Source organism: Mastigoproctus giganteus, chromosome 2 (assembly GCF_048544385.1).
Source record: "Mastigoproctus giganteus isolate SK-2022 chromosome 2, ASM4854438v1, whole genome shotgun sequence".
In the NCBI taxonomy this organism is placed as follows: Eukaryota; Metazoa; Arthropoda; class Arachnida; order Uropygi; family Thelyphonidae; genus Mastigoproctus; species Mastigoproctus giganteus.
Window position 1 is genome coordinate 91,055,083 of NC_143576.1, and position 27,641 is coordinate 91,082,723.

Consider the following 27,641-nt stretch of genomic DNA (forward strand, 5'->3'; position numbering starts at 1 on the left):
AAATGGGGTGAAGACAGAGACTGGAGTGAAAAAAAAAAAGGGAGGATGGGACATCAAAGAAAGAGCCTTGTAGCTGAAGTTAGTGGCAGATGGAATACTGTGACTATCACATCAACACAATAGGTGGCAAAAACAAAGTATGCTATTATTTCTGTGAGAAATAATCGAGAAAGTAGTAAATAGGGGTAAATGGATAATATTATGCAAACGAATAAGAAAGGTGGAAAATTTGTAATAGGATGCAGATTGGAAGAATTGTAGCTGTAGGTGGGGTGAAAGAAGGTGGAGAAAATTCGAAAGTTTTTGTAAAAGGAGCGGGAGAGCATTGTGGGAAATCTGAATGACAGAGAAGCTGTGAGTGAATAATTTTACTGGAAAGAGTATTATGAGTTTTGTGAAAGGGATTATGAGTATTATGGCGCACTGAATATATAGTAGAGAGTTGTGAAAAAGAATAAAAAAAAACAGAGTTAAAGAATTCTGTATTGCTATTTGACACATCTTTTCTCACAATACGTGAGAGAAGATGTGTCAAATAGCAATGCAGAGTTATGCACTGGAAAGAGTAAAGGGAAAAAGAGATTTGAAGATGTGTGCCATAGGAGAATATGTAAGGAAAAGGTCCTTTTTTCCTGAAATGGGGTATTGCTTAATGAAGTACTGTGAAGTGCTACCTGAATGGGATACAGCAGGACACTTAAAGATGCTGACAAAGTGGCAGCCAAGCCACCAAGAATCACACTCTGGAGCATTGAGCTAATTGAGATGGCAGACTGCAATAGCAGAAATCGTGTGGTATGGAAGAAACAGAATTCTATTTCAGGATGAAATAGAATGAATTAGCAGCTTTGATTAATGTAAGCGATGATTTTTCTCATTCTTGTTAGAGTTACACATGATGTTAGGGGGAGGGCATTTAAGTAGGCTATTGGGTTAAGAATAGAAGATAAGAGGGTTAAAAGTGTTGTAAAAGAGAATATCTGATAAAGGAGTAATTAAAGGTATGTTGTTGTTGTTATTTGGTTTTTAGGAGCATTAGCAACTAAGGCCATATTGCTCCGGAGATATGCGGTGGTCATTCCCTGACCTTTCTCAATCTTCTGTATTTGGTGGTCACGGGCTTGAACCCCGGTCTAATCAAGAAGCATGTGCTCTGCACTGCTGCTCCTGCCCACAGAAGTTCCCTTAAAGGTATGTATGAAAGGGAAGATTTTGTTGTAAGTGAGAGAATTTTCTGGCAGTATTAGGCATTGGAAGAGGACATTAAAATTGTATGCTTCCCTCCTCACACATATATATATCCAGTAGACCTCTGAATTTATTCAAACTGTCAACCTCAACTAACTGCAAGGGCAACTTGTTCCAGCCATCAATGACTAAAAGAAAACTTCCTACAATCTAATCTAAACCTCAAGCCCTGTAATTTGAATTTATGACCCCTAGTTCTGGAATTGTTTAGAACAGGAGGAGTATCAATATTTAAAATACTAACAGCTCAGCATACGTTACTATTGGCAAGAACACTGCTTTATAACACAAATTCAATGTTTTCTTATTTAATCCTCAATTTGCCTCCTGTGCTTTTCTAATTACCACTGCACTAAAAACTGTTACTTTATCTCTCAGCCACTCAACATAAGTTATAAAATTCAGTTTATCATCTAGGACAACCCCCAGATATTATAAACTTCTAACATATTCCACCAGTTTACTATAAATTAAAATTCTGGGTGGTCAACCATAATTCAACAATGAAAATTCCACCTTCATTCATTTTATAAATCACTCTCAGAGCCTTATAAACCTCAATCAGATCACCTCTGATGTGCCTGGTTGACAAGCTGCTCTGTAGCCCACATAATTGGAGTCTTTCCTTATACGGTCGTCGGTCGTCCTTTTGCCGATTTCACCATTCGAGTTGCCTGTCTTTGGACCCTTTAAAGAAGCTCGATATCTTTCTTCAGATGAGGTCTCCATACTTGAACAGTATTCCAAATGTGGTCTTACATTTGCCTTATACAGTGGGATAATGATCTCCCTATCTTTACAGGATAGCATTCGATAAATCATTGATAGGGCACCATGGCCTTACCTGGCTGACTGTTTACACTGTTCAGAAAACATATTTGCCTGTATTATAACTCCCAGATCACTTTCCTCCTCCACTATTTTTAATTCAACTCCACCAAGTGGAAGATCTTGCATTTAGCAGCATTAAAACATAGCTGCCACTTCTCTGACAAACTTTAAAGTCTGTTCAAGTCATCCTGAAGGAGTGCTGCTTGGCACTGATCATTAATGACTCTGCCCATCATTATACCATCTGCAAATTTTGATGTCATGCCTTCTATCACTTTGTCAATCTCATTTATGAAAATGAGAAACAATGGTCCAAGAACTGATCCTTGAGGGATCCACTCCTGACGTTACTCCTGATGTGATTAATGGATAATCTGAAGAATATCCATTAATCACAACCCTCTGCCTTCTGCCCTGCAGCCACCCAGCAATCCATCTTAGGATCTTATCAGTAATCCCAATCTGTTCAAGCTTATACAGCAACTCTTGTGTGGGACTGAGTCAAATGCTTTACTAAAAACTAAAACTATTTCGACATTATTCCTTAAATCTAGCTCATGAGTAACTGCGTCAAAATAGCTTACTAAGTTAGTTAAGCATGATTTACCTTTGACAAAGCAATATTGTGTGTGTCCTTCAGAATGCCATATATATCTAAATGTTTCTGTATTGCACTCTTTTTCTGCTTTTTCTTACTACTGAAGTCAGACTAACAGGTCTGTAGTTACCAACTTCACTCTTAAAACTGCTTTTATGTATTGGCAATACACTGGCACTTCTCCAATCCAAAGGAATCTCACCTGAGTCCAACGATGGCTGCATAATTAATCCCAATCTCTCCCTCAAAACTACAGGGTATATGGCTTCAACTCTGGGAGCCTCACTTGCCTTTATGCTCAAGTTTTTCTAATAAACAAGCATCCATAATTACAATGACATTCATTTCACATGGCTCAGCCTCAACTCAGACAGACTGCTCAGCCTAAAGAGTCTTTCAGCAGTAAAGACAAACACAAATACCTGCTCAATTTATCCACAACATCAGCTGGGTTGTCTAAGACATTTCCATGCCTAATCTGATTCACTTTTTACATTCTTGTATTCACATACATGAAAAATTCCTTCTCCCCATTCTTTGCTCTCTTAGCCAATGCTTTCTCATATGCAGCCTTGACCTCTCTGACCTTATTTGTGGTACTATTACAGATTATTGATCATAATTTTTTTTTTTTTTTTAGTGTGAAATAATAATAAGATAGAAGTACACTGAAAGGACAGAATTCATGTGATACCTGGTTCCTGGGCAATGCGATGCTTTCACCCCTCTCACTAGTGGAAAAACCTACCACTTGGCAGGTATATAGGTACACTACATTCAAATAGACAGTAATTTGGTCAGTATGCATAAATGCTGTGAGTTAATCGACCTTGAAAGAGGGGTGATAGCGGGCGCCCAATGCATGGGTCACTCCATTGTGAAGATTGTACAGAAATTGCACTATCCCTGTTCGACAATAACAGAAGCATATCAGGAATACACCATTTCCAGAATAATATCTCCCATGGACAGTGTTATGGGCGGAGAAAGGTGTTGGATGAAAGTGGCCATTAATGTCTATCACACTGTTCAGTCAACCAGAGAGCAACAGCATCCGACCCACCATAGTCCCATTACTAACACCATGACACAGAACTCTACGCCTCAACTGGGTGAAAGAGCATCAGCACTGGACCTTGGATGATTGGAAATGGATTTCCTGGTCCAATGAGTTCTGTTTCCATAATTATTTATTTCAGGTTATTTCAAGTGGATGGGAGGGTGCATATCCAGCAGAAACTGTACAAAGCTATGCACCTGTCATATCAACAAGGAACTGTTCAGGCAGGTGGACAGTCGGTAATGGTCTGAGGCATGTTCAACTGGCACACGTTGAGACCTCTGGTACATCTAGACACATCAATAAATGGTCCAGGTTACATGTCCATCCTTGCACACCATCTGCATTCCCTTCATTATTGTGCACCCACAGGACAATGCACCTCCCCCAACAGAGCCCTGATGACTAGAATGTGATTTGAAGAGCATTTCGAGATTTTACCACCATGGAATGGCCTCCTCGTTCACCAGACATGAACCCTGTGGAGCATCTTTGAGATGCTGTGGAAAGGTCCATTCGAGCTTTGGATCCTCCACCCAGGAATGCAATGGAATTATGGACAGCAGTGCAGCAAGCATGGATGGAAATACCTGGGGAACGCTTTTGTGAACTAGTGGACTCAATACCTTGCCATGTGACTGCCCTTATCCGGGTGAAAGGTGGGCCTACCTGTTACTAGGTAGGTACCCCATGATTTCTGTCCACTCAGTGTACAATCAGTTGTTAGACAATTGATAATAAGAAGGATGCAATTATAGGAATCACAGTCTAGGGAGGATTATAACTTAAATAGTTATAATTTGGCATCATTATATTTCACAACTGGGTTGTCATGAGATATACTTATTGATGCCAATTTATAACTTTTTAAGTAGTTGGCTATGTACTGAAATGATGCAATTGCACTAACTTGTACATTAGTTAAACTCTTTAAATAAACTGAGGCTTTAGCCCTAAACTATATCGTAATCTAAATTACTCCACACCATCAGGCATCTTTCATATTGTGGATTTATACTTCGCAACTGGGTTGTCATCACTGTAACACCAGGGTACCTGCCCACTCACTGATGAAGAGCAAATAAGCTCCGAAACAGTGCCATATGGGTGATAGTATCCACTGAGAATAAATAACAATAGTCTTCTCTATGGTGAAGTATTACTTATTCGAGGTAGTGCAATATCATGGCGACTTGTTGCGAAGGTATTCACAATATGAGATATACTTAATGATGCCAATTTATAACTATTTAAGTAGTTGGCTATGTACTGAAATGATACAATTGCACTAAATTACATTAGTTAAAATCTTTACATAACACGAGGCTTTAGCCTTAAACTATGTCGTAATATTAAATGCACCATAACAGTGTAAGGTATGCAGAGGAAGAAAAAGCATTAGTTTAAAGAAAGAGAGGAAAGAGAAATAAACAAAGAAAGAAGAAATGAAATACTGCTACCAGTAACTCCTATCACATCTATTTAACTTCCCCTTAATACCAGTATCCTTCCCCCACCTCCTGAACCCAAACTTTAACTGGTGGACTCCACTACCTCAACCCTTTTTTCTGCTCTTAACAGTCCCCTGTGTAGGATGGCTTTCTTCCGAGATCCTCCCTCTATCCCTTTGACTTCCAATTTCCAGGTTGAAAGTCTTCCTATCATCTGCCTTCCTTATCTTCATCCCTTTTTCCTCCCCTAACACTCAAATATCGTCTCTGCAATCCCTTTCCAATAAAAACTTGCAGAGTTGTGTTTTTTTTTGTTTTGGGCCCTCCCTGGCAAGATCCACCAATGTCCAGGGTTCATTCCACCAGCATCTTCACCCTACACCTGGCCTACATCCTCACGGTGGTGGATGGGCAACAGGGGTCCCACTAAAGGCCCCCTGCAGCTAAAGGACTGGAGGACCAACGTATCACTGCAACCTAACACTGCACTATGCAGACTACACAACCACTCACACTCTGGCCTTTACAGAGTTTGTATTGCAACACAGATTTGAGGAGACCCTGTGCCACTTGACAAGAAACACTACAACACCATGTCCTTTCTGTACACATTGTACTTCCCATATTGAAATTCTGCATCCCTTGTGTCTGAGTGACACCACATTTCCAAAATCCCTACAATGTCTGCATTTGGTGACTACCAGTACTTCAAATTCATCAAAATTATTTACTATGCTTCTAGCATTAGTGTCAATGCAATTAGACTTAGCGTTTAGGGTCAAGAAGCATCAGTGGCTATCCACAACTCTGCATATGTAAGCATACAGTGTCGCATGTTTTTGAATATGTGACAATTTCTGAATAGTGTAACATGGCTCTGGTCCTGCATCATCTCTATTCTGCTTATCTAGCCTGTTTGCATTTCCTTCATGTTTCCAATATTGAACTTTATGCACCTCAATGGAGGAGATTATGATGCTTCAGAGATCAAGTTAAAATCACAGAACATAATGAATTCAAAAAACAGGGGCTCTGGAAATGCATCTAACAGTGCCAAAATTGCTGGACTCAAGTCCCAAGGGTAATGGTATGGAGCACATAGTGACTATATTTTTTAATAATACAATCATAGAGGTTTCAGATTACACTTCATAGATCTTTGTATAAAAATGCATTGAAATCATCTTTCACTGTATTCTTATACAAAGAACATGAAGTGTAATCTTTCAGTACATTCTTCCTAACATATCACATCCAATTTCACTCTCCACTTACCTGATCTGTCTTCTAAATCTTCTAACTTTGTTACTCGTTCTGCTACCTTACCAATATTATCTCTCATTAGATTAGACACTTCACCAACTTGAATTTGAACCCTTCAAGAAAAAAAAAAAAAAAAAAACAATAAAATAAAATAATAATTGCAACAAATTAAAATTTTATTTAAATTATTATAGCGAGGAAGTGAAATATCACCTATTTTAACCCAGCAGTAGCATCATGTCACTTGACAGGCCATGCAGGAAAATATTTAATCCTGGTGATGCACTGGTTGTGGATTAGTAGTTGTTCCTTTTTGTACCTTCTGAATAGGGTCTTTCAGTTTGTATGTTCTGCTTATTTTTTTTCCATTTATATTGCTGTTCACTTTGCATAAGCTGAAGTGGCCTGTGAGGCTACTTGATATTGTTTATGTTATACTATTGTGTCTAGTCAAGTATGTTTCACTGTGTAGTAAAACAACAGTTTAACATAATGGCATGTTTTCCACTATCGAAAAGCTTTTCAAAGTTCACCACTTGCCTATTTAGATATTATTATGAAAAATATGAGAAATTTCAACAGAAGATGCTTCATCATCATATTTCACAATTCTATAAAAGGGAGGAGCAGTACTGACATAGTTGGATGTTACATATATCAGCCAGAATACTAAATACTGATCATTGATTTTTTCTTTTCCTAATAAATTTATTAGCAAGCATCAAATGACATTTCTCAGTAATAATACATATGGCGACACTATTCAAAGAAGTCTATTCATAAAAAAAATTAAAACTAAAAGATGGTCACAAATTGATATGTCATTTTTTTTGTATTCAGTCATGCAGAATTCATGTAGTGAATATCACAAGAACCTTGCAAAAAAAAAAGGATACGAATCATTTCACATTCATAATAATCAATACATATACAAGCAAAATTAATAGAAATTTATTATTTTTTTTTCATTACAATATATTAATTTCAAATTTTTGTGTAAATATTGGTTTAATTTCTTGTATTGAAGGAATGCTGAAGTTTTGTACAAGTAATGCCTCTATGAACTTATGGCAGAGATTAACTGTTGCATTTTTCTAAAAATGCAAGTATAATTAATATATATTTTTTTTCCAATAAAGCTAATAGTTTTAGTAGGAAAAAAAAATTGACAATTTTCAGCGATTATTAAAAAATTAAGAAATAAATTTCAAAAGCATTGCAATCTTATGCAAAACATCAAATACATATTTCAAATATTAAAGTTAAAATCTAGGTCCAGTCAGGCTATGTGATATCACTTGTCTTACAAAATGGTATGATACACTGGTGTGCAAGATTTAAGGACCAGTCAGATTTTCACCTGTAGCTTCTCATAGGAGTGGCCTGGATATGGGAAAAGCATACCAAAGCAATAAATGGTACAGAGAGAGACTTTATTCAAAAATGGCAACATAGCACTGTCTGCCATGATGCAGATGCATCACTGCTAAAGATGGAACAAAGGGTAGAGGTGGTCCTCAGTAGGAGATATGGCCACCCCTAATGTCGATGCAGGCTTTGCACTGCCTGTCCATACTTAGAATAATAATAACCAAAATAGCCTTCTTCCAAACCAGCTCTGGCAGTTGCTTTACAGGAGGAGTGGAGGTGAATTCCAGTTGACAGCTACCAGAAGTTTGTAGAAAAAAATACCCAGAAGGTGGAAGCTGTCATACAGACCAAAGGTGGTAGTAGGTTATGGAATTACAATCCTATTTAATGTGTTTAAATGACTTTGGTCATATCTAGATACATAATCTTACAACAAGTATTAGGACACCTCACCCCCTCGAAAGTAATGGCCAATTCTAGGTCATATTACAGCACGAGTTGAAAGTAGGATGTGAAAGGCATGCACACTCAATGACTGCATACTTTCATAAGATGATAGGTTTTCATACAGCACACATTGTTTTCCAGATAGCAGAAAGAATGATACTCTCAAAATCAACTGCTGAAAGCATGGTACACAAGTGGAAGACAGAGGGTAATGCATGACTACTCATCACAAGCCATTTCCATCCTATCATTGTTTCCCAGAGCATGATGATAGTTGAAATGGATAGTAGGACAAAATAACCTCAAGAGACAGCTGGCAGAACTGAAATAAGAGTGGATCGATGGCCACCACTAGAAAAACACTTCACAGAATCAGCTACAATGGTTGTGCAGCTGTGAATAATCAAAGCTCTTTTTTAGCAATGCAAATCACCACCTATCCTGGGACAAAGAATAGAAACATTGAACATTACAGTAGTGACATGACATAACATGATGTAAAGTTACAAATCATACTACACTCAAGGCGACCAGATGGATGTGCCCGAGCGTGATATATACATCAAGAATAGTTTCACCTAAATTGTTTTCCATCAACAATGAAATTTGGTAATGGGGAGTGTCATAGTATGGGCCTGCTTTATGTAGTTTGGTCCACTGGTCACTCTTCATACACCAAAATCTTTGACAAATGTGTTATAAATAAGGTTACTGATCTCATTAAAGACTGGGGAGGGTCATACTTGGCATTAAGTTTATTTTTCCTAAGCAGATGTTTCTGGACACCAAATGAAATGATTGTGTGTATCAGACACTAATAATATCAGAACAACAGAATTTAGTATTAGTACTAGTAGTGGAAAATGATGCAAGAAAAACTTATACAGCAGCAGCCAAAAAAAAAAAAAAAAAGAAGCGTAAAAAAAAAAAAAAACTGTCCAAACCAATTTTCCATCCCCTCTAACAATCTCTCCAGTTCTTCACTGAATTTATTCAACCTAACCACTTCAAGAACACAAAATAAAAGTTTAGTTCCAACAATCCACTAGCTGTCTGAAGCCAAATTTGTATTTTTTTTTAATCCAAAACACAAAAGGTATTAGAACCTATAGTACTCAGTACTATGAGTTGGGCTGAAGGTCCAGAAGATGAAAACGATACCTGTTTTGCTGATACAGATGTGTGAAGGGAAGTTGTTTCAGACAACAGAAGTTAAAGGGATAAATGAGGAAGAAACAAAGTTGGTTTTGTGAGTTTGATGTTGGACAGTAAGTGGGCATTGACTCGTTGCTGAATGTCTTTGGACTGGTTTGGAAGTGAAGGGGGAATTATAAAAGCCAATTCAGAAGAACAGCACCCATGGAAGTATCTATAGAAAAGGCATGCAGTAGAAATAGAATGCTCATGAGATAGGGAGTGGAGAGACTTTGTAAGAGATGGGTTATTAATTAACCTAACTGCTATCTTTTGAATGGAATCTAAAAGATTGAGAAAACCTATGGGAGCACTGCCCCAGATGTGGGAAGAATATTCTAGGGCAGGGAAGATTTGAGATTTGTACAGAATGAGCAGCTGTTTAGAAGAAAAGTATTGCCAAGAGCAAAAAAAACCCCAGTTTTTTGATGCAGAGGAAACAATATTTGTGAAGTGCATATGCCAAGACAGATTATAAATCAGAGAAATTCCTTATAGAGATACATGATCATATGTGTAATAGAGATGCAATCTACAACCATTCTTCCTCAATTTAAATTTATTATCCCTTACACGTGTTGCCTGAGTAAGAGTAAGGATGCCATCAGAAATTAAAATACTAAATACCAAAATACTAAATACAATACTACTAACATATTTTTGTATTAAAACTTATGACAAAATATCTTAACTGTACTATACTATTCTTTACTCATACTTAACAATAAAATTAAATAAAACTATTATATATTTAAACATTTTTAAATAATCAAAAATGTTCAATTTCCAAAAGTACAGAAAAAAACAAGTACTTACTGTTTAATTTTTTCTGACTGAAAGGTCAATGTCCTTGAACTTGATGGACCACTAAAAGAAAGGTATGATGCCTATATAATAACAGCAGTGAATTTAAAATCAAAATAACTTAACAAGAGTATTTAATTTTAAAATGTCCAATTAAATTCCATATCATCAAAATCTATAAATGGAAGCTACTTTTTTGTGGAACTTTAGCATTTCACGATCCCTAATAATGTAAATTAAAATTAACAAGCAAAGTAAACATAAAAGTCAATTTAATAAATCAGTCTGCTTCGAATTTGTTTGCATAGCAAGGTGCGTGCTATCCAAAGCAGATCAAGTCATCTGAAAGATCTGCATGAAAGTTCAATCAACTTGTTTTGCTCTTTCGACATCCTCGGGCTCAAGGAAAAATATTGAAAATTTCGGTCTTGAGATGACATAATTGGAATTAATCTTTCTGTAAAATCATGAACTTTATATTCTATGGTGACGCCATTTATTATCTTGTACACTGCGTGGATAGAAATCATGGGATACCTGCCTAGTAACGGACAAGCCCGTCTTTCACCCAGATAATTCTTAATGCATGAAGTGATTCTGCAGATAAAGGAACCACTAGGTGGCAGTGATCAGTGTGCTGAAGTGGGATTAACACAAAGAGGTAATTACCATTAGGGGTAAAGGGAAGGGTTTTTGCTTTCGTAAAGGCGACTATGATGGTCTGAGACAATATTTAAATTCTATACAGTGGGACCAACTGATGATGTAACCAACAGCAAATTCAAAATGAGATATTCAAAGAACTTATCTTGAAAGCTACTAGGCTTTACATAACTAATAAAAAATATTGTTCAAGGTTTAGGCCTAAATGGATGTCAGTTGAACTAATGAGACATTGGCAGAGAAGAAAAATGCATGGGATACATATAAATTAACATGCGACAAAAAAGCCTATGACAGATATAAGTTGATCTGTAACCAAGTTACAAAGGAGGTTAGGCAGGCGAAGGCAGATTACGAGAAATATTTGGCAAAGGATGCAAAGAAAAACAGCAAAGAGTTCTTTACTTATGTAAACCCTAGAAGAAAGGGGATGAATCAGATTGGTCCACTTGATATCGATGGTTCAACTGTTGATGATCCTGCTCGGGTAGCTAACAAACTAAATGAATATTTTGCATCGACATTCACACATGAGGAGTTACTCAGCAAGGAATGCCAGATGTGTATTCAACTCTGGCAGTAAGCTAGATAATTTTGTAATAACTGAGAGTAAAGTGGAGGAGAAATTGAAGATAAACACAAGAAAGGCACCTGGGGTGGATGGGATTTATCCAGTTATATTAAAGGAGGTAGCAAAGGAAGTAAGCAAACCCTTAGCCATAATTATGAGAGCTTCCTTGGACTCAGGGGAGGTACCCATAGACTGGAGATGTGCAAATGTGATCCCAATTCACAAAGGGGAATCAAAGGCTGACACAAGTAATTATAGACCAGGAAAATTAATGGAGGCACTGGTTAAAGAAGCACTGCAGGATCATCTAGACAAGACTTCAGTTATAGCTCGGACACAGCATGATTTTGTTAAGGGAATGTCTTGCCTGACCAATTTGATTGGATACTATGATGCAGTCACAAAAGAACTGCATGCAGGGAATAACTTTGATATTATATATTTCGATCTTAGAAAGGCTTTTGATACTGTTGCACATGGAAGACTGCTGCACAAATTGGAGTAGTGTGGCATTGGAGACAAATTGCTGCTATGGATAAAGGGGTGGTTGAGAGGGAGAAGACAGAGAGTGGTAATCAATGGACACTGCTCATTGTGGACTCTCTCAGGGTTCAGTGTTGGGTCCATTATTGCTTTCTGTATTTATAAATAATATTGATGATGGTATATCAAGCTTAATGTCCAAGTTTGCAGACGATACAAAGTTGGCAGGGTTGTTAAGGACACTACTGACACTATGCTGCTGCAACAGGATCTGGGAAGGTGTTGAGCAGATGGGCTGAGAGGTGGCAAATGAAGTTTAACATTGACAAATGTAAATATGGGAAACAGCAACCCCAGAGCATTGTATCAACTCTGTGGTACTACACTGACAGTGGTAGATTGAAAAGGACCTGGGGGTAATTGTGCAGGCAGATATGAAATGCTCTGAGCAGTGCAGACGGGCTGCAAGAGTAGCTCATGGTGTCTTGTCAATGATATACAGGAATTTTTCTAGCAGGGATAAGGAGGTGATTATTCCATTGTATAAGGCAATGGTCAGGCCACACCTTGAGTACTGTATACAGGTCTGGAGGCCTCATTTCAAGAAGATGTAGAGCTGCTGGAACGAGCACAGAGAAGGGCAACAAGATTAGTGAATGGAACAAAGGGTTGCTCTTACGAAGAAAGGCTCAAGTTTTGCAAATTACAGTGTCCGGAGACTAGGCACTGGTGAGGTGATCTGATAGAGGTGTATAAAGCGTTGAATGGTTTGAGCATGCTCAATGCTGATGGGATTCTTCCTCTTGCTCAGAATAATCACCCGAGAGGGCATAAATTCAAATTGAGGAAAGAGAGATGTAGGATAGATGTGTGGAAGTTTGCCTTTAGCCAGCGGGTGATTGGTTGGTGGAACAGACTTCCATCCTTTGTTGGGGAAATTGATAGCCTAAATAAATTTAAGGCTGAGCTGGACAGGTATTTGGAACAAACAGAGGAGTGAAATGGGAGTGTTTTTTTTTTGGCTGATGCAGAATGAGCTTGCTTTCTTGCATCGTATGACTCAACTAATGCTAACCCATCTTTATTTTTTTCCATCATCCTTCTCCATAACCACATCTCAAAACTTTCCAATCTTCTAATATCTTCCATTCTTATCATTATATCTCTGTTCTATAAAGTATCACACTCCATACCAGACACAGTACTAATCTTTACCTTTAACCTGTTTCTAATATAGCACATATTCTTCTTTGCTTCTAAAAAGCTTTTTACCCATTGATATTCTTATTCCTTTGCTTCTTCGACCATATATTACTACATATTTAAATACACATAATGGCCATATTTATTAGGTACACCCATATAACAGCAAGTGGTTCCCTCCAGATCTCAGAATCTGGATTCTTCATGCCATGGAGTCAACAAGTTGTCAATGAGGGATGCTGCCTCAATTGCTTCCTACAGTTGTTACAAATTGAATGGTTGCAGATCTATACTCTTAACAGCTCATCCCACCTCACAACCACAAGTTTTCAATTAGATTGAAATCTGTTAACCGAGGAGATCACTTCTGTAGACTGAATTCATTGTCATGCTCCTAGACTCAGCTCGGTACACCTCTGGCCTTGTACCATGGCAAATTATACTGTTCGAAGAAGTCATCCTCAGTTGGATACACTCCAGCCATGAAGGTCTGTATCTGGTTGGAAACAATTTCTGGATGTGTGGCACTGAAATGTTGCTTCACTGGTACCAAGGGGCCTCAAAGTGAAACACTCCCCACACCATTACACAGCCATCACCAAATTACCAACCTGCATTTTTGACACTTGGTAGGATGTACTCATGCTGTTTTCACATGTTCTGGTCCTCCAATCTTGTGAAACAGTAAAATCCACGATTTGTCAAACCAAGCAGAAAGTTTTATCAAATCCTCCACTATTCAAAAGTTTACTTTTCTGAGCCCACAGTAACCATACCTGCTTGTTTTTTGCTGACAGGAGTGGAATCCAGTTTGTTCATCAACTGCTATACCCAATCCATGACAAGGTAGAATGAGTTAAGTATTTTGAAATGCCTCTTTAGTTACCACTGTTGTACTGGGTTGTTATTTGACTGACTGTAGTCTTTCTCTTACTCTGTACAATTCTTTACAGCCTCTTTCAACAACAAGCTGCTTCCATTCACAGGACTGCCACTGGCTGGATGTTATATGCTTATTGGATCAATCTCAATGCACCTGACACACAATTATAAGTGAAAATCCCAGCAAGGTTTCAATTTCTGAGATACTCATACTGACATATCCGGCATTGATTACCATGACAAAGTCACATAAATCTTTCATCTTGCCCATTCTCACACTGAATTGCACATATATATAGCATCCCACTGTCTGCCTATCTGCTTTATATTAAGTAGTATGAACCCATAATGATGTCATTGGAGAAGCACATCATTTCATCAAAGAAGCAGGTATATCTGATAAAGTGGCTACATTGTATCATTTCTAACAAATTTACATTATTACAAAAATTTAAAATATTTATATGTAATACTACAATAACATATTACATTATTACACATATTAAATTTATGACATTAATTCTTATTGATCATAAATATCTGCTTTGATTTTTCCATAACAATAATCTACTAACCCTTTCTCCCAAACAGCTTTGATCTTAATATTCACAGTGATTTATAGGAATGTTTCCTCCACCAGTATGGCTGGGTTGCATACAACCCTGAAATTCTACTTAATTACCAATATAATTTAGATGATCCCATTAAGCAAATAATTCTGCTTAATGTAATAATAATTTTGGTAATAATGTGTGTGCATGCACATATATATACAGGGTGTCTCAAAAATATTCGTACAAACATTTAGGGGAGGTAGGTAACATCTAAAGGAATGTGAATCGCATAGGAACCCATAACCGGAAACGTCACGGGAAAGTAATAGCAGAGGCACAAGAAGCAGAAATGACATAAGAAAGTAATTAGTGGCAAACATTTATTTGACATAATATTAACAATGGAGTACGAGATGAATATATTTCATGATGTTACAACAGATGCTCGAAGGTTCCACCATGAGATGCGATGCATCTGTGACACAGACGCAGCATGGATTGGCAGACAGTCGAACACACCTGGAGTTCCTTTGACAGTAGCAGAAGCGCAGATGAGTCTCGCCACGAGATCCATTTCTGTTTCCACAGGAGATTCATACACGATAGATTTGAGGGCCCCCACAAAAAGAAATCAAGGCTCGATAAATCAGGGGAGCATGGGGGCCAGGCAACGGGTCCACCACGGCCAATCCATTGACGCCCAAAACGCCTGTTCAAATGGTCACGAACACACCTTCCATAATGGGCAGGCGCCCCGTCATGTTGAAACCAAATGTTGCATCTCACATTTGCTGGAACATCGTCAAGTAACCCTGATAGAACTTGTTCAAGAAAGATCCGATATTTAGCGGAGTTCATGCGGGATGGTAACAAGTATGGGCCGACTAAGCAGTCACTGACCATATCTGCCCACACATTTATTGCGAAGTGATGTTGTGCTGCAGGGGGGCACACACTGTGTGGGTTGTCGTGAGCCCACACATGAGCATTGTGCTGATTGAATAAGCCTTCCCGAGTGAAATAAGCCTCATCAGTGAACAAAACATAGGCTGGAAAATTCAAGTCTTGAACACTTTCTTGGAGAAATCACTCACACGTGCAGGATGATCTTGGGGGAGCAGTAACTGAACCCTTTGGAGATGAAAGGGGTGTAAGGAATCGTCGTGCCAGACATGCTGTACACTGCAAACAGATACTCCTAAGGCAGAGGCAATGGCACATGTGCTGGTAGTAGGATTATTCTGGACAGCATTCAACACTTTCTTCAATGGCGGGAGTTCACGTCAAATGTGCTCTGCCCACACTACTCCTGTTACCTCTAAATGACCCATAATTGCACAAATTTTTATGCACACGTGCAAAGAAACAGTGGTCCGGTACATGTCCGTCTGGGAAGCATTTTCCATAAATTCGTTGAGCGGCTCGTCCATTGCCCCCTGCTAATCCATACACTACGTGCATGCCTGCCAGCTCACAGTTCGTATATCGATGCATGCTCTTCGTGTGGCAACTACTGCTTGAATTAGTAAACCAGAAATTTTCCCTCTGGCGAACTGATGAACAGCGCCGTGTACCGACTAATGGTGATGTTTCCGGTTATGGTTTCATATGCGATTCACAGTCCTTTAGATGTTACCTACCTCGCCTAAACATTTGTACCAATATTTTTGAGACACCCTGTATATATGCACACATATTACATAAATATGGATAAATTTATATGCCAGTAAATGTAACTTTACAAGGGGTTCTGAAAAGTTTGTGGCCCAAGTATGATGGGTTTATTTGAAGAGACTGGCAACGTCACGTTTAAATATAGTCTGTTTGGTATTTGCCACTGATGCTGCAACGTGTTAATTCCAGTTGTGAAGTAAGTTTTCTCTTGAGCTTCCAGGAATGCATCAACTGTAGCAATGGTGTCATGGTTGATGGAAAATGGATGCCAGCCAGGTATTTTTCGAATTAGAGAAAAGGAGAAAGTGCAATGGTGCTGGATCTGGTGAATATGGGAGATGGTCCAATATTTCAAAACTGTATATAGTAATGCAATGTAGTCAGGGCAATGACAGACTTTTGAGCAGGAGCATTGTTCGGGTGAAACAAGCCTCGTTTGCTGAGTTTTTCTCAGCATTTGTCTCTTATGATTTTAAGCAAATACCTCTCAAGATCTGCATATGCCCCTGTGACTGGCCTTTCTGAAGGTAATCCAGTAGCAACACTCCATCAGCATTCCAAAAAACTAAGGCCAACAGAAAGATTTGACTTGGCTTTCTTTGGAGGGGGGGAGAAGAGTTGTGTTTCCAATGTTTGACTACGCCTTTATTTCTGTCTGAAAGTGATGGACCCACATCTCATCCATGGTTACAAACGTTGCAAGGAAATTTGCTTGATCTGCTTGAAAACAATGCAAATGTTCACTTGACTTGACAACTCTTGTGTGTTTTTGATCTGCTGTCAACAACTTTGGGACCGATTGTGCTGACACTTTTTTCATAGCAAATACTTCTGTTACTATGCAGTACACACATTCAGAAGAAATTCTCAAGATGCTGGCAATGTACCGAACTATCGCTCATTGATCACTCATCACCCAGATCATGCATACTGTCAACAACTTCTGGGGTGATGGACAATGCAGATCTTCTATAGCGTGGGTTATCTTAAAGGACTTTTTCCTTTCTGTAGCCCACTTCTTAACCATGGAATAGGAAGGGGCATTCTCCTCCAATATTGTAACCATATCCTCATGAATTGCCTTTTTCATTAGTCCCCCCCCCACTTTTTTTTCCAAATAGTGCATAACTGCATGGTGGCTGATTTTATCAATCTTTTCTCATTCACATAACTCTGTTGACTTCAAGAGTTGTAATTAAAAAAAGATGCTGCTGAAATTACATGAAATTTGGTTAGTATTTGAAGTGTTATATTTCAAATGTGAAAATTTTTAACTCAATACCCTTCTGTACTCAGGCTACAAGCTTTTCAAACTACCCTCATAAGGTTCAGTGTGAATGAATGAACAATTTGGAAAGTTACTTACTGAAGAAAGAAGTAATCATCATCAGTATCTCTTAGAAGCTTTTCCTGCAGAGATAAAAAAAAAAAAATCACATGAAGGGATATTACAGTACATACAACAATTAATTTCCAAAAAAATATATACAGGTAGCCCTCGCTAATTTATATAAGGGATGCATTCTTAGATGACCTCACAATTAACAACCATGTAAATCAGGCTTTACAATGTATAAAAGGGGAGATGCATTGTTGACCACTAGGCCCTCGCTCAAAACCAAGCTTTAAAATAAAAACTGGAAGTAAACAATGGTTATTTACTCAAGTTTTATTTTAAAAAATAACACAGCATAACAGTAGCATTTCAGAATGAAAATAAAAATTACAAAAATATATATACTACTAAGACAAACATGCTTATGCCTTCGAGAGCATTGTAGAAATGAAAACACTAATTATACGACAGAACTAAATGCAGCAAATTAATGCAACATTTAGGGTTATATTTGGAAAGGAGTGATACTGTTACCTCCACTACAAGAAACCATAACAATCAAATTAAAATAAAATATAAAAATAAATTAAAAAGGAGAAAGGTGACACTCACTCATAATAAACTAAACTCAAAACCATTTCATGGCAGCTCCCCTCTGCAGTTTAAATAAAGAAGTGTAAAAAATGAAGTGCAAGTTTGTTAAAAAATATAACAAAAATATTTGTTATACAAGAATAGAATTTTTTTTGCTTATATTATTGGCTACACTATAGCAAAAAGTGTCTAAATTAAAATTACTTATTTTATAAATTAATATAGCAGCATTTATGTTGCTCTCTTAATTGGTCTGATTAATAAAAAGCCAACTTTCTATTTAATTTCTGAAAATGTTTGAATTCCACTTAAACAGTGCCAATATTTCATCTTTTCTTAATAGACTGAAAGTGAAGTACTTGTTCTATGCACTTTAAGTTTTAAAAAAAATTAATTTTAAAACATGCTGTGTTTTACACCTTTATTTTCAAAACACAAAATTAATTCTGAAAATCACAAAATTTCAAATATGCACCTGAAAAAGGTCTATTCCAAAATTAAGGCATACTGTGCATGTGCTCCTCACTTCCATATGACTGCATGACTGACATTTATCAGGAAAATAATTTGAAGTTTAATCTCAACATTAGTACACTTGAAACAGAGCTCTTACACTGAATGTTTGCGCAGAGACATTAAAAATGGATGGTGATATTGCTTTAGGTCAGCTTAGAGAGTTCAGATCAAAGATCTTTTATCAAAATTAAAACTTTACACTGTTAAAACACCAACACAAATTTATGAATTGTTGCAGGAAGTGTTGTGAATCAATAGTAAATTGTAGCACGATTTCATATTGGTTTCTTTTATGTTCATCAAGTTCACACCAGCAATGAAGACAATCAACACTCAGGTACACTGAGAACATTTATGGACAGCATGTTGGCAATCATTATCACCATTTTGGAGGAAGAAAGACATGACTTATGCTGAAATAGCCAATGAATCTGGAATACCAAAACCATCTGTTCACCCAATATTAAATGAGATATTACAAAAATGAAAGGTTGCTGCTTGATGGATCTCTCATTTGCTGTCAGACAAACAGCAGGCAAAGCATTAAGAAATTACAATGCACACTACTGACAAGAAGGGGAAGAGTTTTTAAAACACATTATTGCAACTGATGAGACATGGGCATGCAACTCTGAACTGAACGTGTTGTTGTTATTTGGTTTTTAGGAGCATTAGCAACTAAGGCCACATTACTCCGGGGATATGCGGTGGTCATTCCCTGACCTTCCGCATCCTCCGTATTTGGTGGTCAAGGGCTCGAACCCCGGTCTAATCAAGAAACGTGTGCTATGCACTGCTGCTCCTGCCCACCTGGCTACAGAGGCGCTGAACTGAACTGGCCATGTCACCAACAACAATCAAAAGTGAAACAAATTGTTGCTGTGGCCTATGATTATGAGGAAATTATCACCACTGATCATGTGCCACTTGGAAGATCAAGTAATTGGAGACTACTATGCAAAGTTCTCAGAAATTATGCCTGAAAATTTGACAGAAGCAGCCACAGATATTGGAGCTGGTGTGCTCGTACTACATGACAATACAAAGCCTTATATATCACATGGTCTGTACAGCTTGTTTTCACTGATTACCAGTGGGGGTGTCACCTCACTCCCTTATAGTCTAACTCCTTGTGAGTTTTTCCTCTTCCTTAAACTGAAAAGTGCAGTTAATGGAACTCATTTTTCATCCAATGAAGATATTCAGAAAAAAAATTACTGAAGTGTTAAAAGGGCTTACAGAAAATAATTTCCAGAAATATTTCTGTGATTGGAAGAAACATATGGAACAGTGTGTGTAAGCCAAAGGCGACTATTTTGAAGTGGATAAATTGTAAGGCGTGAAATATTTCCTTATATTTATTTTATTGCAAGTCTCTTTATTTAATAGCTACATCTCGTATGATGGATTTAATAGATAAATTTACACATTTTATAAAGTAAAAAAATATGTGAGTATAAAAACAAATAAGCAGATGGAAAACTGGATTGTAAGATTAGTAATACTCAAAAGTCCAAGATGGGACAAATTTATAAAAATTTTTGATCCCCTCTAAGTTGCTCATGACATCCCTGGGGTGGTTGTAACTCACAGTTTGAGAATCCCCAATACACAGCTTTCTTTCTTTTAAAGTACACTACCTACTGCACAATATAAATTTATAAATTTCAATTATTTTGATTTGGTTTATATTTAAACAAAATATTCCAGTAATTAGACCCTGTGATTGTGCTTAACACCCAAGTGTGATATTTGTTTAATCTAATATTGCATAATAGATTAATATTGATTCATTATATTTTTGGAAATTAACTTGCTAACAAACATGAAGTGCAAGTTTGTTAAAAAAATAACAAAAAACTCTAAATGAAAATTACTTATTTTTTAAGTTAATATAGCAGCACTTTATATTGCTCTCTTAATTGATTGCCAAAGATGGATTGCTATGCAAAAATAACATTAAACAGGGTCATAAAATGGTGCCTATGGAGATAAGATCCCATCTGATAGTTTATCAATAAATGCTATTAGACAGTTTCCTTGAGCATAATGCCCAAGGGAACTGTCTAATATTAAGCAGAATATGCAAATGTTATACTAGTGTTGTAATAAAAAAATATGACTATAAAACAAATTATTAAAAAACTAAGAAATGAAAGTGCTTGGGTGCAGCTACAAATGCTCAACAAAAATATGTAGCTGCACAATTGCTGAGTGGCACCATGATTCAAACAGCTGTGTACTTAGGCATTTGTATTTATTACACAATTTCACCTTTTTTTAGGGTAAATCATATAGTACACTTTTTTTAATTAATATCTTTTCTTAAAGCATTATACAAATTAGTGTAAAGCAAACCAGCATAATGAGGTGCCAATATATTCCTATTAAAACATTAAACTCCTACTTAGAGTAACCATTATTAAATTATTTAAAGTTAGACAAATGGCATTAACTGTAATAATTAATAGTTACCCCAATTAGTGCCCCATTAAAGGCCTTGAATTTCAAGAGCATGGAAAAACATGTGGCAAGTATTTATTTCACTAAAATATTGTATGAATCAATAATGAAAATTAATTGATAAATTCTACTTTCAATTAGAAAACTATCACTTACTTTTTCTGCATCCTTTGCATTTAAAAGATCTTCATCTGATAAATTCCGTATGAATTTAGGTGGCATGATGATGTTTTGCTTACTAAACAATATACAAATAGATTATTTTAAATGAAGCTAAAAAGCCTAACTACATCTTATGAAATAAGCCAAACCAAGAGATTACAGTAATGATTTTCAAACCTGAACCAAAGATGTTAAACGTACAGTTGTAATTAGCTATACTAATTTAAACAGGTTCCAGATTAATGTATGTACAGGGTTCTTTTTTTTTTTATTAATCAAACCATTTTAATTGCATAAAAACGTAAAGTGCAGCCATTATCAACCCACTGCAGGATGGAAGCCTCCTCAACAATTCATGCTGAGGGAAAATGGACCATAATCTGCCAAGCTGTTCCAGTGGGGGTTGGCAGATTGATCGTATTCAGCAGTCAGGGGCTTGAACCCCGGTCTACTCAAAGAGCGTGTGCTATGCACTCCCGCTCCTGACCACTCGGCTACGGAGGCCCTTTAATTGCATACATAGTGCTTATCCCTGCAATCTTGGAACCAAAAATTTAAAACTGAGTACATGTTTGGAACTTAGGTTTAATTCCAAAATCATGACAGCCTACAGCAGTAAGTTTACACTGTGAAGGTGGTACTACAAAAATGGAACTTCTGAATTTTAGTCTGTGTAGCAGACCGGAAAAAAAAAAAAAAATTCTTTGGCATTTAGCAGTTTGAAGAAACAGGTTTCCTTATTGATCAGAAGAAAGAACATGCTGTAATTAATAACTTCATCCACACATGTCTGCCACAGAGAATAAAGTGAGACAAATATTACCCAGGAGTCTAAAAAAAAAATTGCAATATCTTGCACAAAACATAAAAGTGAACAGTATTGTATCTCATATTCATGTTTTTGTCTATAATGATAATGACTTAATGACTAATCTTCTAATGTAATTTTTAAAGGGCATTTTGAGTACAGGATTAGACAACTTGCATCATACATTAGACTACTGTAATAAGGACATTTCTCCGCAACAGGTGGTTCTTTTATTTTGACAAACTTTATCAAGAACACTCTTGGATATATGTTTATCAATAATCTCATCCTTGAGTTTTGCATCTACATAGACAAATCATATATTATTTGAAAGGTGTTGATTGAAATGAATTTATGATATTAACTATAAAGTAAATTATTTTTAATTATAAATTACAATGGAATGAGAAATGTCATCAGTGCTTTTGGCCATTTTACAAGAATTTTGAAATTTATCACAGAAAAATATTTTGGGGTAAAAAAAATGAAGTAAATAGACAATATGGATATATATGAGAAAACTTACACTGAGAATAAAATATAGGATTAAATAAATTACCTACATGAAGCATTTATGGCCTGAATACACCTCTGGCTGCAGTAATTTATTAATATATATTGGGTAATGCCAAAAGGTATCCTTTTAAAATGCAGTAAATTCATGAAGAAAGCAAACAAAGTTTAAAATACAGAATCATTACTATAATGTCTCATATTGTGAAACCCTGCACAAGTTGCCTAGCCTTGCACTTTTGACCATTTCCCCAATAGAGAAGGCTATTGTCACTAATTTTCAATTCACACCACCCAGACCTGTTTCAGAAATGTTTGTTGCAAGTAGCACCATGAGTGTAGGATTAGACAGCTCAGAAGTGAAATATCCTGCCTCTGCCTGAGAATTTATGCAAAAGGTATCTTACATTTCAGCACACTTCTTGGCATCTCATTTTGAGATGAAATTAAACTAAAAGCTTTTAAAGAATTACAGATTATGTGGCAATTACCACATAAACTGTAAAGGTACTAACAAAGACCTTTTTTAGGCTTCTTTGTTAGTAGGACTATCAAATACCAGGTGATCTGTGAGTCATTGATAGTTTCTAGTTTAATTTTATCTTAGAAGAAGGCTCACAGTGATACCAGTATTAGTAATGGAAAATGATGCAAGAAAATAAGGTAATACAGCTTGTTTTCAAACATTTCTTGCTTATATCAACCAAGAAAAAAAAGGCCAATTCCAACAAGATATGCTGAATCACTCTAATAATTTGTCTAGTTCCTTCTTTAAATTTACTGAAACTATCCACTTCCATGGTACCAAATGGAAGTTTTTTTCAACAATCAACTGTATGCTGACTAAATACAAATTTCCACACATCTATTCTGCAACCATCCTTCCTCAATTTAAATGTATGCCCCTTCATTTTTGCATTGTCTGAGCAAGAGGAAGGATCTAATATAATGAGATTAATTATAATTAATTAATAACTGTAACAATTTGTTTATCTGTCCTTCAGTACAACCAAGTATGGACTGATGATGGGCTCCAGCAAGGTTCCAAAACATTACCTAACCGTATAGTAGGTTTAGTCAATAAGACTAAATAAACTAACTTTTAAAAAATCCTAATGGTATATGAGTAGTTATTTAGAGAGAAAACTTTCATTAAGAGGAAAAATGCCATCAATATTTGGCTTACTAAATCCATTCAAAGCCTTAAATACTTCAATCAGGTACTAGTTTTCAGAAAATGTAATTTGCAGAACTGAAGCCTTTCCTGGTAAGAGCATCCTTTGTTCCCTTCACTATTCTCATTACTCTTCTCTGCACCTGTTTCAGCAGATCAACATCTTCCTTAAAATAAAGCTTCCAGACTTGTATGCAGATGCAAGGTGAAACCCAACCATAGCCTTATACAATGGAATAATCTCCTCCTTATCCCTGCTGGAAAAATTTCTGTATATCATTGACAGTGCATACAGGCTGCCAAGGTAGCCTGTATGCACTGCTCAGAAAACAATATCTGACTGCACAATTAATACATGCTATCCATATGCAGTAACTTGCATATATCAATGTTAAACTTCAACTGCCACTTCTCAGCCCATCTGCCTAATTTTTTAAGCTCTTGTTGCAGTACCATACTGTGATTACTATCATTAACCACACTGCCAACCTTTGTATCATCTGTAAGCTTAGATATTAAGTGTGATATGCTTTATCAATATCATTAATAAATATTAAAAACAAAAATGGGCTGGTACTGAATCTTGGGTGGGGGGAACTCCACTAATAATGTCAGTCCAAGTAGAGCAGTGCCAACTGATAACCACCCAGTCTACTTCCTCTCAACTATACCTTTATTCATAGTAGTAACATTGCTCAAATTTGCACAGATGTTTTATGTGCAACACTATAAAAAGCTTTTTTGATATCTAAGTATATGATGTCAATGCTATTTTTTGCATTCACTTCCTCTGTTACAGTATCCAATCAGATTAGTCAGTTAAGATCATCCCATAAAATATCCACACTGTGACCACCATATAATTGCATCCCTGTCTGGATGGTCCTGCATTACTTCTTTAACCTGTAATTCCATTATTTTTCCTGGAACAGAAGTAAAGCTTACAGGTCTGTAATTACTCACTTCACCTTTTGATCACCTTTATGAATTCAAGGGTTTAGTATCAGACAACGTTAACTACAAAATTATTTTATAGTAAATGTTTTTGTAATTAACCAAGAAAAAGTCATTTGGCATTTTTTTGGTTTACTGGAAATGTGTTTATAGCCCAAGCTAACTTGTAAACTACTAGAGAAATAAATTTCTATGACATGATATGCACTAAAGTTATTTGCATAAAGTTAAACTAAAGTTGTCTCAAAACGAAAATACAATTTTGTAGTTAATGTTGTTTGACACTAAATCTTTGAATTGGGGATACATTTACACATCCCCAGCCCATGATTGGCTTCAACAATTTTCCTCTCAGTTATAAAATCATTTAGCTCTTTGTAATTTGATATACTTCTGGTTCTATCCTTAAAAAAATTTCTCATGCATGAATGCAAATTCAGAATATCTATTTAGTTTGTCAGCAACTCGAGCAGCATCATCAAATGTTATACCATTCATATCTAGTAGACCAACATGATTAACCCCTTTCCTTTCAGTGTTTACATAAGTAAAGTATGTCCCATATTGATACACTGTATGAAGAGTGGTTTCTGATGATCAGATCAATAGTACTGCTTTCTCTCATTGCCTTTCTCACGTGCTAGTGTAGAAAACAGTCACCCAATAAATCCATAAATGTCTTGCTGCTGTGTGAGTGACAACACAGAAGTTCCAGTTAATATCTGTAAAGTGAAATCTCTCATTATAAGACAATCTGATTTACTGGACCACTCTAGTTGTACAGCTGTTAGTTATACTCATCACAGTCATTAGGACTATCACACATTTCTCCTCTCATTTTTGTTTCCCAGTACTTATTATCATAGTTCATGAGGTTTTGCAAATTATATACATGAATTTTGCCCGCAGGGATAAGGAGTTGATTATTCCACTGTATGACAAAATGGAAAGGCCACATCTTGAGTAATGTGTACAGGTATGGAAGCATCAATTTAGAAAGGATGTGGATCTGTTGAAACAGGTGTAGAGAAGGGCAACAAGATTACTCAAGAACATAAAAGTACACTTAACAAGAAAGGTTTTACTTCTGCAAATTGCAGTGGAAAGGAAGAAGTGGATAAATTATTAGTGGGATATGAGCAGGTGATGTGGGAAGTGTTTATTTTTAATTTTTTTTTTTTTGGCTGATGCTGTATAAGCTTGCTCTAATATTTTTTTTCTTAATCAAATAATTTTTTTATTCTTAATCTTACATCCCAATTAAATGTTACATATTCAGAGAAGATAAAACAGTACTAATACTTTAAGCATTAATACTGTTTTATGAAATCTGAAAATCACAGATTTTTCAAGTAAGCAAGAAGAGGTCTTTTCAAGGAATTTTATCACTGAAAATGTCACATTTATGTAAGTTTTTGTTATGTTCCTTGATTCAAAAAAGTAGCAAAAATTAAGGATTATTCCCCATTTACATATCATATACTTGGATTTCAAGAAAGCTTTTGATACTATTGCACATGGAAGACTGCTGTACAAATTGGAGCGGTATGGTATTAAGGATTAGTTGCTACAATGGATAAAGGGATGGTTTAGTGGGAGACGACAGAGAGTGGTAATCAATGGACACTGCACTTTGTGGACAAATGTAATTAGTGGAATTCCCCAGGGTTCAGTGCTGGGTCCATTGTTGCTTTGTGTATTCATCAATGATATTGATGAAGGTATATCAGGCTTAATGTCCAAGTTTGCAGATGATACAAAGGTTGGCAGGGTTGTTAACAACAGTAAAGACAGTATGCTACTCCAAATGGATCTAGATAAGTTTGGCAAATGGGCTGAGAAGTGGCAACTGAAGTTTAACATTGACAAATGAAAAGTACTGCATATGGGTAACAAACCAAGAGAAACATACCAACTGTGTGGTACTACACTCAGGGAAGTGGAAAGTTGAAAGACTTGGGGATAATTGTGCAGTCAGATTTGAAGTTGTCTGAGCAGTGCAGACAGTCTGAAAGAGTATCTCATGGTGTCTTGTCAATGATATACAGGAATTTTTCTAGCAGGGAAAAGGATGTGATTATCCCCTTGTATAAGGCTATGGTCAGGCCACACCTTGAGTACTGTATACAGGTCTGGAGGCCTCAGTTTAAGAAAGATGTAGAGCTGCTGGAACGAGTATAGAGAAGGACAACAAGATTAGTGAATGGAATAAAGGGTTGCTCTTACCAAGAAAGGTTTAAGCTCTGCAAATTGCAGTGCCTGGAGAGTAGGCACATGCGAGGTGATCTGATTGAGGTGTATAAAGCCTTGAATGGGTTGAGAAAGCTGAATGTTGATGGGATTCTTCCTCTTGCTCGGATTAAGAACCTGAGGGGGCATAGATTCAAATTGAGGAAAGATGGTTGTAGAATAGATGTGTGGAAATTTGCCTTTAGCCAGCAGGTAGTTGATTGGTGGAACAGACTTTCATCTTTTGTTGTGCAAGTTGATAGCCTAAATAATTTTAAAGCTGAGCTAGACAGGCTTTTTGGAACAAATGGAGGATTCACAAGGGGAATGTTTTTTTTTTTTGGCTGATGCTGCATAAGCTTGCTTTCTTGCATAGTATGCCTCTACTAATGCTAATGTTGGTTGTCTGTTTCAGAAGCTTTTGCCATATCAGATGATATATTATGTATATTTTTGGTACTAGAGTGTGTGTGTGTGTGTGTGTGTGTGTGTGTGTGTGTGTGTGTGGGCTAAACTGTATTCTATAATTACAGCCCTGACTAAAGAGGCCTGTTAATAATGAAAGAGGCCTACGTGCTCTGGATTCATACTACGA

General features: G+C 36.6%; 1 protein-coding gene across 1 annotated transcript in view; it reads right to left on the bottom strand.

Annotated features, from left to right (window-relative positions):
- Window positions 1-27,641, bottom strand: part of LOC150089413 (ribosomal RNA processing protein 1 homolog B-like) — a 141,714-nt gene that overhangs the window by 91,871 nt on the left and 22,202 nt on the right. Inside the window, exons 2-5 of the mRNA XM_090389975.1 lie at window positions 21,363-21,444; window positions 17,664-17,707; window positions 10,280-10,330; window positions 6,464-6,564 (exon numbers count right to left, since the gene is read on the bottom strand). Coding sequence (XP_090246101.1) covers window positions 6,464-6,564; window positions 10,280-10,330; window positions 17,664-17,707; window positions 21,363-21,428 — 262 coding nt within the window. The 5' untranslated portion in view covers window positions 21,429-21,444. The remainder of the gene's footprint in view (window positions 1-6,463; window positions 6,565-10,279; window positions 10,331-17,663; window positions 17,708-21,362; window positions 21,445-27,641) is intronic.